The 12,222-nt window shown below is 41.7% G+C and overlaps 1 protein-coding gene across 8 annotated transcripts in view; it reads right to left on the reverse strand.

Annotated features, from left to right (window-relative positions):
- EXOC6 (exocyst complex component 6) overlaps positions 1 to 12,222 on the reverse strand; it is a 192,265-nt gene that overhangs the window by 86,264 nt on the left and 93,779 nt on the right. For all 8 annotated transcript variants that reach the window (XM_045023841.1, XM_045023843.1, XM_045023842.1 and 5 more), the window contains exons 16-17: positions 3,274 to 3,385; positions 1,369 to 1,503 (exon numbers count right to left, since the gene is read on the reverse strand). In XM_045023841.1, the coding sequence (XP_044879776.1) occupies positions 1,369 to 1,503; positions 3,274 to 3,385 (247 nt within the window). The remainder of the gene's footprint in view (positions 1 to 1,368; positions 1,504 to 3,273; positions 3,386 to 12,222) is intronic.

The raw sequence follows: 12,222 nt of genomic DNA on the forward strand, positions 1-12,222 counted from the left end.
GAAAATAGCCGTGTGACTATGGCAGCATGGGCAGCAGCTCAGGCTAGCTGCTCAAGTACAATCCTACCCAATCCCCTGGGTGGCCAGCTTCTGCCACCGCCCGTCCCTCCGCAGCCACACTGCTATTTTTAGTGTGCTAGCTCAACTAACGCTAGCATGTCTGCCTACCCGTTCTGGGAAGCACCCTCACATTTGCTGTGTAGACAAACCCTTAGCTTGATGAACTGCAATGAAAATCTAAGCTGTGCCTAGATTTGTGGTTCATTAACCTTCTATATGTAGCTCCTTTTGTGTGCTACAAGATTGACATTTATATGGTAGCCATTCCTCAATTTACACTATGAATAAACAATTTATAGGATTATAATCTTATTAACCATTAGGCCAGATAGATGCATATGATCAGCTAATATTAGAATTTAGGAATCAACAATTCTTTCCCGCCCATAGCTCCCTCCACCCCATAGTTTTTCCGCCTTCCGCCCCTCACTTAGAATAGTATTAATCATTGAATTATTGAGACAAACCTTTTAACTCTAGACAAGAGACATCGGTATAAATAAAATAGGGTGGTATAGAGCCAGATATAATTATATTTTTTGCATATATTATTGTGAATGAATACTATTTCTTATTTTAAATGAAAATTCAGTAAAACCTGATTCTCAAAAGACAAATATGTAACTATTATTGCTTTATAAACCATTTCTGAACTTCGTAAGTGAAGTTCTGCATTCTATCTTGCCTGTTACCTAAGAGCCTTCAAAACAATGTGTTTTCTAGCAGTGCAATATCAGAATCATGTTTTCAGTCTCAGGTTGAAATGTAATTATACTACAACAGTTTCACTTTTTAAATTCTGTTTCTTTGACATTACTAACTAAGAATGCTTGAAAATATATCATGAAGTACCGCTTTTACAGCAGAAAAAGGCAAACGTTTATATATATACACATATACCTTTTGAGCAAACCTGTTGTTTGTTTGATATTGTTCTAAAACTAAACAATTTACAGTATATGAAGTACAATCTATTAAAGTTTATGATACAGTAAATAATAAAACCACAAGTTACCCCAAGACTAAGGCATGAACTATCAGCAAGAGTTTGCTGTTTCGATGTAGATACAAACACATTTTCATGTCCTATTAATGTTTAAAATGCCATAAAAGAAAAACTACATTTACCTGTTCACTGTTAATACTGATAATTTATCTTTAATTCTCAACATTTAGGAAATTGTTAATGTAAAAACATGTAAGAATCCCCTGGGCCATCATTTATTTTTCTTTTTTACAGTTAATGTATGGTGATTTTAATGCAAAGATTTTTAGACTTCATAATTTAAATGGTGACATATTACATACCTTAAAAGTGGAAAGACCATACAGTCTTGCAGTGTGAACAGTCTCTTGGGAAATATTTGTAATGTTAGTTATGAAGTCCTCAAGGTATTTACAGGCTTGTTCCAGGTGTGTTGTGTTTATGATGATTTGCACCAGCTACAAAAGACCAACATTCCAGTAAAATGCCCTTGCATCAACAAATATCACTGGATTTTTTTAAGAGTTATTGCTTTCAGCCACTGCATTGCTAGTAGATAATTACAGTATTACAGGATACAACTGAATAACTGCCAATTTTAAAGTCAGAATGCAAATACTGCTTACAAGTCATACTACAGTGTACATGCGAACAGTCAAAAGTTTAAAAACAAAAATTATAACCATCAATTCATTAAAAAGAAATTCCATTTTATATTGTAAGACTGTTACCATTAAAAAAAGATCACCCCAACAAAATTAATAATTCCATACCAGAAATATCTCTGCATTACATTAAATGTTAAGGTCACAAAGTGAAAGTCAGAAGTTGGGAAATTTCAAAGTTAAGATTGCACCCTTGTGCATAAACTATGACCCAGTATTATATGATATTCTCTTTTTCTGCTGGACCCATGTCCTTGTTCAGTACACAAAACAGACAGGGCTTAGTCAATGAAACAGCATTTCAACATTTCTTAAACCATCATTGTACAGTGTGTGGCCCCATGCCTCATTTACTGGACGGCAACCAAACCCTGCCCAATATAAAGGATTCTTCTCTCTCTTTATAGCCCTTATTCATTTTAGTAACTAAGCACCTCAAATATAATAAAGATTTTATCTTCACATCATCCCTGAGAGTTCAGGAAGTACCCTATTTTACAGATGTACAACTAAGGCACAGAGAGATCATGTGCCTTCCCAAGATACTATAGCACCCATAGAACCCAGATCTCATAGCCTCAGCCCAGTTCTTTTAACTGCAATATCATCCATCAGCTTTCAGTAGACCCGTGCTGCCACCATAGCACAACATATAACTGCAGGGAATGAGACACCTGACTAAGAGCTATTTACACAGTGAGTTAGTGCTCCGCAAGTCAGGACATGATCTACAGCACACCAGCTTTCTGTGCACTAACATCCCATGTGATCACTGCCACAGCAGAATGAAAATCCTAGCGTACACCCCACATTGGATATTAGCGCATAGTGAGCCAAAGAACTGTATATTCACCCCCTGGCTTGCTGCACACTAACTTGCCACGTACACAAGCACTAATTCACTTTCCAAACCCGTCTCGTTTTCAGTCCAATACACACCCTGAATGAAGCTGGGGTCCTGTGGAAAAAACAGTATGTGATCATGTAATACAATATTTTTTTGCAATGCACACACTAAAGGAGGACAGGTGGTGTAGGGAACCTTAACTTTGTTGTTTCTTGAACTGATTGCTTCACTTTGCAGCTGTAATTGTGTGTGTGTGTGTGAAATTTCCTATTTTTAAAAATATGAAGAAAGAAATTCCACAATGTTCTTCTATTTGTACACAGCAGAAGAATGCTCTGCACTGAATAATGTGCAATCAATGAGGCAGGTGCCCGTAACTCATTCCTTGCACACCTATGTCTTATTGAACAGGACTCCTTCAATGCAACTCTTCCTTTAATATGCATCCACATATAAACATATATTTCCTTAGACCCAGCACACTACAGCTTTGTCATTTTCATATGGCAATATACATCTATACATCTTCCTCTTTTTCTATTTCTTGAATTTATACATAAAAGTGTTTCTTGCGATTTAAAACCAAACAAACTATTACATTTGTTAACCTGGTATAAAGCTTAGTACTACAATATAGCTGGATTTATGAAAACATGTTTAGCAGTAATTGTCCTTTATAAAAAAAAAATCTTTGGGCTATGTATTTCATAACTTACCTCTGTTAAACCTATGTGTGGCTTTTTGATGAGGTTTTGTAAACAACTACTTAAAGTTCTTGTTAGCAGCAAATTTGTAGATTTTCTAAGCATATCATCTATTTCTGTTGAACTGAAAAACAAAGTTTTGGGTACCGTTAAATCGATATAAAGTTACAATACTTTAATTGAAATACTTAGCACCTTTACATCATCACATGCTTAGCATCTTCAACATGGTTTACAAACATTAACAAACCCTCTCTGCTATGGTGGCGCCAAGGTTGTCTTTGACTCTTCCTCATCTCTGCCTTGGTCAATTTCTTTCACATGTTTGGATACTGAGTCTATTTAAATGGCACCAACATCTACTGTCCTTCCATTGTTTCAGGCCTTTCCTCCGTTCTCTGTTCTTTTCTTCCTGCCCTAGTTATTTTCTCCTTTACCAACTCATGGCTGTGCCACAGTTTAATATTCAACATATCTCATAATTATATCCTTGTAATTAGATGGATTTAAAATCCCAACACCAAAATCCAGGATCAACATTACTCAACACTCACTGCACTTATGCTATATGAATTTCTGAGCTTGCACCAACAGTGCTTCACAACCACTTAGGGAAAAGCATTGACTGGGTTATCCTAGCATTTTGTGGTATCAGATGTTCAGGCCATGTAATCACAGTAACTAGTAACTTGTCAGTCTCCCCAAGAAAATCCCATTGGTGGAAGTGAAGAAGTCTAGTGGCTCCTCATTGTCACATAAAGGTAATGTGTGGTGATCAGAAGGCAAATGGGAGTCAGGAAACATCTATACGTGTTGCAGAAATAGTATCTGTCTATTGACTTGGTTAAGTAGTTAAAGAAATTTAATCAGCTTCAGTATAATTAAAGTGACTAATCTGTCCCCTTCTGATACACAGCAAGGACAAAAGTATGCCTTTCACATCCTTTTCAACAGAATCAGATATCAGAACATTAACCTGCTTCCAATCTGAAGTGACTGGTTGGGAGTTCTGTAACCAGCCAATCACAAGGAAGACCTCTTTCTTTCTTTTTTTGGCTTCAGAGGGGTGTCTCCTCCCCAGTATCATTGCTGCAATGAATGAAACATTCCCTCTAATTCTAACATTTAACACCACACACACACACACACAAAAGAAAATCAAGCCCATGACATGTACTAGCAGGTCATGGAACACCTTAGTGGGAACTAATCACTGGCCAGGAAAATTGTGCCAGATGAACCGAAACACACACTACTAGCACTGTGTCACCAGCATCTAAGCACTTAAAAAATCAGAAACATAGGAACTTTCATACTGGATCAGACCCATGGTCCACATCCAGTCCCGTCTCTGGTAGAGGCCAACACTGGATGCTTCAAAGGAAGGTGTAAGAAACCCTGCAGTGGGCAGATATGGGGTAATCTGCTCCCTTACAAAGGCCTCATCCTAATCCAGAATAGTAAGAGATTACTGTAAACCCTGACATACCTTTTTTGTTATTATTAACTATTATTATTTCTTGTTATCCATATAAACATCCATTACCTCTTTGAATTTTCCTAAATACTTGGCTTCCAAGTCTGATGACAATGAGTGCCACTGTCCGATTATACATTGTGTAATATATTTCTTTTGATCCATTTTGAGTTTGCCACCTTTAAATTTCATGGAATGTTTGCTTTTTTGACCATACTGCACATTGATCAGAGGTCTTTATGGAGTTGTCCCTTTTGTGAGTTAATATAGTCAATTTAGAACCCTAAGAGGTGCACAATCAACACACATTTCCCCTTCAATGAGCATTACTTTGTATTTATCAACACTGGACTTCATCTGACATTATTTTGCCCATTCACCTAGCTTGCCTAACTCTCTGTGAAGTCTTCTCTAGTCTTGGCTAATCTAAATATCAGTGTCATCTGCCAATTGTTCCACCTCACTGCTTGTCCCTCTTTCCAATCATTAATAAATATATTAAACTCTAGACGCAATACAGAATCTTGTGGCACCCTAGTGTTAACCTTCTGGCCTGATGAATTGACATTTTTTCCTATTGTCTTCTGTTTCTTAGCCAGTTTCTGATCTGTGCCAATATTTTGCCTCTGACCACATGACTATTTAGTTTCTTTAGTTGCCTCTTGCGAGGGACCTTGTCAAAAGCTTTTTGAAAATCTAAAACTATGTCAATCTGGTTATCTTTATCAAATATTACTGACACATTCAAAGAATTCTTATAGATTAGTGAGATACAATTTTTCTTTGCAGAAATCATGCTGGATAGATACCATCATATATTAATTATTCTATTTCAAGGATCATCCCAAAGCCATTTTAAAATAGGTAGAACATTACAGGATATTGGAGAGTACCTAGTAGCTGTTTTTAATGAGAGATTGCAAATTTTTGCCAGCAGTTCAGCCACTTCATACTTCATACACGCTCCTCAGCACTCCTAGATTTACACCATCTGGGCCTAGTGACTTGTTGCTTTTTAAATAACCAGTTTGTTTCACCACTTCTTCTGGTAACTCAATTTCTGATAGAACCATGTCTTTACTGTCAAAACCAATCAGGCCTGGAGTATGCATCCCTCTAACATTCTCTATGGTGAAGACTGATGCAAATAAATCATTTAGCTTCTTAGCAATGTCCTGTCTTCCTTAATTGCTCATACACCCTGGAAGAAAAAAATCAGGAAACCTACCTGGAGATCATGCCAGAAGTTGGTCCAGTGAAAGATATTATTACCTCATCTACCTTCTCTTTCATATCCTGGGATCAACATGGCTACAAAACACTGTTACTTTAAGACTAAGTCAAGGAAACAGCCACTCCCTTTTGTGTCCTCTAAGAACAAGCTGTTCCAAGAGCAACCATTAAAGTCTTGAGAAATTGCTTCTCTAAATTTTGTCATATTGTGTAACTTGTGGGTCATTTTGTAAAATTGCGCAGCCTCTCCAATCTCTCTCAGTACTATGCACTCAATATCTTTTTCTTAATCTGAATGCCCTGCTAACACATTTACATTCTTACCACTTAGGTTTTGTACCCCAAGATTCAACTGTGTGGTCTTATCATTCAACATTTTTACATTGACAGATTCTATGGAATATTTTTGATACAGTGCTACTCTGATGGGTTTTTAATAAGAGTTAGAGTCTGCTGGAAACTAATTTGGATTGATTTACTTGATCTATACTGTGTCAAACTGCTAATAGAACCCAATGTTGTTTGACAGAGCAGAAGAAATAACATGGGTGCAAAACACATTTAAGTAATGAACTAAAAATTATTGGTTGCTCAGAGTAAGTCACTTTCCAATCTACACATCCCGAATCCTTTCAAGGGATCACTCTCAGCTTCTTTTCTCTTTTAAAATTAACAGCCAAGGCTGGGATTCTCAAGGAAGCCTAACACAGTTAGACACCCAATTCCCAATGAAAGTCAATTGGAGATGGGCACTTAATTCCCTCTGCTCCTTTGAAAATCACTGCCCAAGTTTCCAGAATATATTTGGCAATGCTACTGCTGAACTCTGGTGATGATTGTCCTGTGACTCCCCAAACTGCTCTCATATTCAATCAGAAGAAATGCTTTTTCTAATGGTGGTGGTGATAGTGGTGATAATCCACTGCTGCAGGGGAAGATAAAGGAGGCCAAAAAATTAAATGGCATGTAAAAGAATTATTCTGACCCTCTTTTTTACATGCTTTGAGAGCTAAGAAATTAAAAGTGACATATAAGAACTAGAAATTATTATTTGTAATTTATCAGGGAGCAGCTACAAACTGAAGTATTCAGCAGACAACAAACTGGATTTTAAAACATCAAGGTCTGGATTCAAGCCACAGCCATATTTTGGACATCCCTGATTTACAGGCCAGTCACTACACATTTTAAATGTTAATCACTTTCCTTAATTTTTTTTAACCTCTCACAGATCCAATGGATTTTTCCAAGTTATAAATTTTTTCCATTTTCTATTAACTAACTCATGTTGCTCAAGATTGCACTGCAGATTAAATATTCTCTCTTTCCCCATGAGTTTTTTAGAAATATGTAAGTCTCATATATTAGATCTAGGAATTCTTAATAGAATATATAATTTCAAAATACAAATAATAATTTGAAGGTGATCCATTTAATCCTTTTATAGCCATACACTGTAAAAGAGGATAAAAACAATTGCAAAACTTTGCATTTGTCTGAAAGATACAAATAGAATTTCAATACCTCTTTATTACACCAAAGTCAGTAAAATTAAGTATGAAGAGTTTCTAGAATTCATGTTAAAAAACTACAAACAAATGTTAGCCAGCTTCCTCTCCCCAAATCTGAGTATTTCATCTCTAATCAGTCACGTAGACTTTGCATCTTTGATTTCAAGCAAATTCTTCCAATTGGCAATAACCTGTGGCTGGCTTTCAATGCATGTTTAAATTCTTATTTTTCAACATATCAAATGTGAATGGGAACAAAATTAATAGTGGTGTTAAATTGCTGAGCTACTGGAAATTTTACATCTCCAGAAAACTGCAGTTGCCATTTTCTGATTAAATTTGTACAACACACCAACACTACTCTTAAGAAATACATCAGGCAAAACACTTAAAAGCAAAACTGTATCTTTAATAAATGAATCACCATCTGAACACACTCGTCTCACATAACAAAATCCTTGAAATCCACATTTTTATATGGCATAAAGAGGTGTTGATATAACAACAGTGATTTGATGAGACATTATACCTATAATTATACCTTGAAATTAAGCCAATTTTTTCTTAGTCTTGGAAGGCTAACAACCAGACTTGAGGAATGGTAATTCAAGACGCAGAGTCCAAGTTCCACTCATAGAGACATGTCACTTAACCTGAGCCCTAACTTTTTTAAAATACTCACCAATGAGTTAGCAACAGTAGTGGAACAAAGTCCCCAAACACAGTGCTCCAAATAAATGAGAGACAGATAAAATGCCGGCTTATACCCACTCAGGACAGTTCCCAAAAGAATTCACATTTACTACAAACATGCTGCAACAATACAATGGATTTAGAGATCAACCTGGGAAAAGATAAAATCCTTATATTTCACAAAAAGCATGCACAGTTCTTATAGTATAAATATAAATATATACACACATCTGTACATACAGATATATACACACACCCCAAACTTCTGGAACAGAAAGAGAGAAAACACCTTTGAGAGAGAGAAGGTGGGAGAGGTAATATCTTTTATTGGACCAACTTCTGTTGGTGGAAGAGACAAACTTTTGAAAGATATTACCTCACCCACGTTGTCTCTCTCATATCTGGGACCAACAGGCCTACAACACTGCAAACAGTATCTATCCAACAGATACCTAGGCTGTGTATCTGTTTACAATTTGGTAATGCTTATAAAGACTGGCATGACAAGAAAACAGTTCTGATTTGAATTTACAAAAAAAAAAAAGGAGTGTTCCATGATCTGTCTCACAAAACACCCCATTCACCCACCCAATTACCCAGGACCACTAACTGAATTTCAACACTGATGCAAAAATCTGTTATTTTTAGCTCTTGGAGGTTTGTTAACATAGCAGTTAGGAAAGAGTAATTTGTGTGTTTAATGAGTCACTGGGTCAACAGGCACTCATTAGTACGTGTAAATTATAAACAGTATCAATTAAGAATGTGTGAAAGGAGAGTCATTTACATTTGTTAACAGTGCAAAAGTGGATGACCAGCTGTGAATAGCAAATTTGAGCCTTCAAGACTAATCTACAAATGTTATTTTACGTAATTAAAACCAAGCTGGACTTGTTTTTGGGGGGGTAGCAGGGGGAGAATGGAAGTGTTGAAATATTTTCCACTGAAGAAAGTCATTTTGTAGAGGTTTTGCTTTAGTTTATATTTAGTTTCGTTTTATCAGAAACTCTCTAAGTGACTTCAAAGAGAATCTTCAAAGTAAGAACAATTTGACATACATTCAAGAATTCTGGTCCAATGTAGGGATGGGAGACCACATTATTATTTTATACTTGCATATTGCACCATTAGTGTGTACAGTGCTTTGTATAGGAAGTAAAGGTATGTTTCTTGCCCCAAAGCACTCACAGTCTAAGTAAACTAAGACAAAGGCAGAATGACTGGGGAAAATATATATGAGGCAAAATGGAAGAAGAAAGTATATAAGTAAGTATATGAGTATGCTATGGTTTTACAGTATGCATCATGTTAATTTGGACACAGTGACAAAATAAAGACACAGCAAAGAGTCCTGTGGCACGTTATAGACTAACAGACATATTGGAGCATGAGCTTTCGTGGGTGAATATCCACTTAGTCGGATGCATGGAGACAGACACATGCATGAAATTAAGCGGCAGAATGCAACTTTTATTAAACTTTAACAAAGAGGAGGGGCACTACCCACCCATCATTCATATTCTCCTAGACCAGGCATTTAATTGGTTCCAGAGCCAGAGTTAAGAACATAAGAATGACCCTACTGGGTCAGACCAAAGGTGCATCTAGCCAGTGGTGAGCTGGAGCCGGTTCGCACCGGTTCACGCAAACCGGTTGTTAAATTTTGAAGGGTTTTAGAACCACTTGTTAACCCGCGTCCCTGCGAGGAGGGGGCGCTGCGCCTTTGATGGGCTCCAGCCGGGAAGGGTGTAATTCCTCCTCCGGCCGCCAGGGGCGCTGCGCTGTGGGAACCATGTGGGCCGCCGCCTGGCCCTGTTGCTGCTGCTGCTCCCCCGACCCCTGGCCTGGGGCTCCCACTGCTGCCTGGTGGGTCCCCGGCTGCTCTGCTGGGCCTGGGCTGCGTCCTGCTGCTCAGGCTACTCCAAGACACTCTCCCCGTGAGTACCCTGCACCGCCTGCCCTGCCTGCAGCCAGCCCCCCACCCCCTGTCCGCAGCAAGCCCCTGCCGCACCCCCTGCCCTGCCCGCACCAGCCCCCCACCCCCTGCCCGCAGCCAGCCCCTGCCGCACCCCCTGCCCTGCTCGCAGCCAGCCCCACACCCCCTGCCCTGCCTGCAGCTAGCCCCTGCTGCACCCCCTGCCCTGCCTGCACCAGCCCCACACCCCCTGCCCTGCCCGCACCAGCCCCACACCCCCTGCCCTGCCCGCACCAGCCCCACACCCCCTGCCCGCAGCCAGCCCCTGCCACACCCCCTGCCCTGCCCGCACCAGCCCCTGCCGCACCCCCTGCCCTGTCTCCAGCCAACCCCTGCCGCACCCTCCTGCGGCCCTGACCGAAGCCAGCCAGCCCCACACACCCCTGTCTCCAGCCAGCCCTGCTCCTCCTGCCTGCAGCCAGCCTCTGATGCACCCCCTGCCCTGTCTCCAGCCAACCCTTGCCGCACCCCTCTGCACAAAGCCAGCCAGCTCCACACTTCTGTCTCCAGCCCTGCCAACCCCTGCTGCACCCCCTGCCCTGCCTACACCAGCCCCACACCCCCTGCCCGCAGCCAGCCCCTGCCGCACCCCCTGCCCTGCCCGCACCAGCCCCGCACCCCCTGCCCTGCCCGCACCAGCCCCTGCCACACCCCTGCCCTGCCCGCACCAGCCCCTGCCACACCCCTGCCCTGCCCGCACCAGCCCCTGCCGCACCCCCTGCCCTGCCTGCACCAGCCCCGCACCCCCTGCCCTGTCTCCAGCCAACCCCTGCCGCACCCTCTTGCGGCCCTGCCTGAAGCCAGCCAGCCCCACACACCCCTGTCTCCAGCCAGCCCCACTCCTCCTGCCCGCAGCCAGCCTCTGCTGCACCCCCTGCCCTGTCTCCAGCCAACCCCTGCCGCACCCCCCTGCCCAAAGCCAGCCAGCCCTGCACTCCTCTGTCTCCAGCCCTGCCAACCACTGCCGCACCCCCCTGTGGCCCTGCCCGAAGCCAGCCAGCCCCACACCCCTCTGTCTCCAGCCAGCCCAGCACCCCTCATTCCTGCCTGCAGCCAGCCCCTACCTCCAGTCAGCCCCTGCCCTGCCTCCAGCCAGTCCCATACCCCCTGTCTCCAGCCAGCTCTGCACCCCCTGCCCTGCCTGCAGCCAGCCCTGTACCCCTTGCCTCCAGCTAGCCCTGCCCCACGCCTCTGTCTGCAGCCGGCCCCACATCCACTGGTGCCCTGCAGTTCCCAGGGCAGTAACCCTGCACACTTCCTTCAATGAGGGGGTCAGGGAGCAGCTGGGACCCACACATGTGGGCACACCCTAGGATGACCAGACAGCAAGTGTGAAAAATCAGGACGGGGGTGGAGGGTAATAGGAGCCTATATAAGAAAAAGACCCAAAAATCGGGACTGTCCCTATAAAATCGGGACATCTGGTCACCCTAGCACACCCACATGTGAAACTGAGCTCATTTCTAGTTCAGGCCCATCTTTTAAAAAAAGAACTTTAGGTAGGGTTATCATACATCCGTATTTTCCCAGACGTATCAGGCTTTTTGGCTCTTAAATCGCCCTCCAGGAGGAATTCCTCCGGGAAAATATGGACGGATGTAACCCTATTGGTACAAAAAATACATACTGTGGCACATCTCTTAAATCAGAACTTTTTATAGGGAACCGGTTGTTAAGATTTTGGCAGCTCATCACTGCGATCTAGCCCAGTATCCTGTCTTCCGACAGTGGCCAATGCCAAGTGCCCCAGAGGGAATGAACAAAACAGGTAATCATCAAGTGATCCATCGCCTGTCACCCATTCCCAGCTTCTGGCAAACAGAGGCTAGAGACTCCATCCCTGCCCATCCTCGCCAATAGCCATTGATGGAGCTATCCTCCATGAATTTATCTAGTTCTTTTTTGAACCCTGTTATAGTCTTGGCCTTCACAACCTCCTCTGGCAAAGATTGACTGTGCATTGTGTGAAGAAATACTTCCTTTTGTTTATTTTAAACCTGCTGTCTATTAATTTCATTTGGTGACCTCTAATTCTTGTATTACACAGCTTCTTACTATATAACACCAGGGCC

The sequence above is a fragment of the Mauremys mutica genome, chromosome 7 (genome assembly GCF_020497125.1).
Source record: "Mauremys mutica isolate MM-2020 ecotype Southern chromosome 7, ASM2049712v1, whole genome shotgun sequence".
Lineage (NCBI taxonomy): Eukaryota > Metazoa > Chordata > Testudines > Geoemydidae > Mauremys > Mauremys mutica.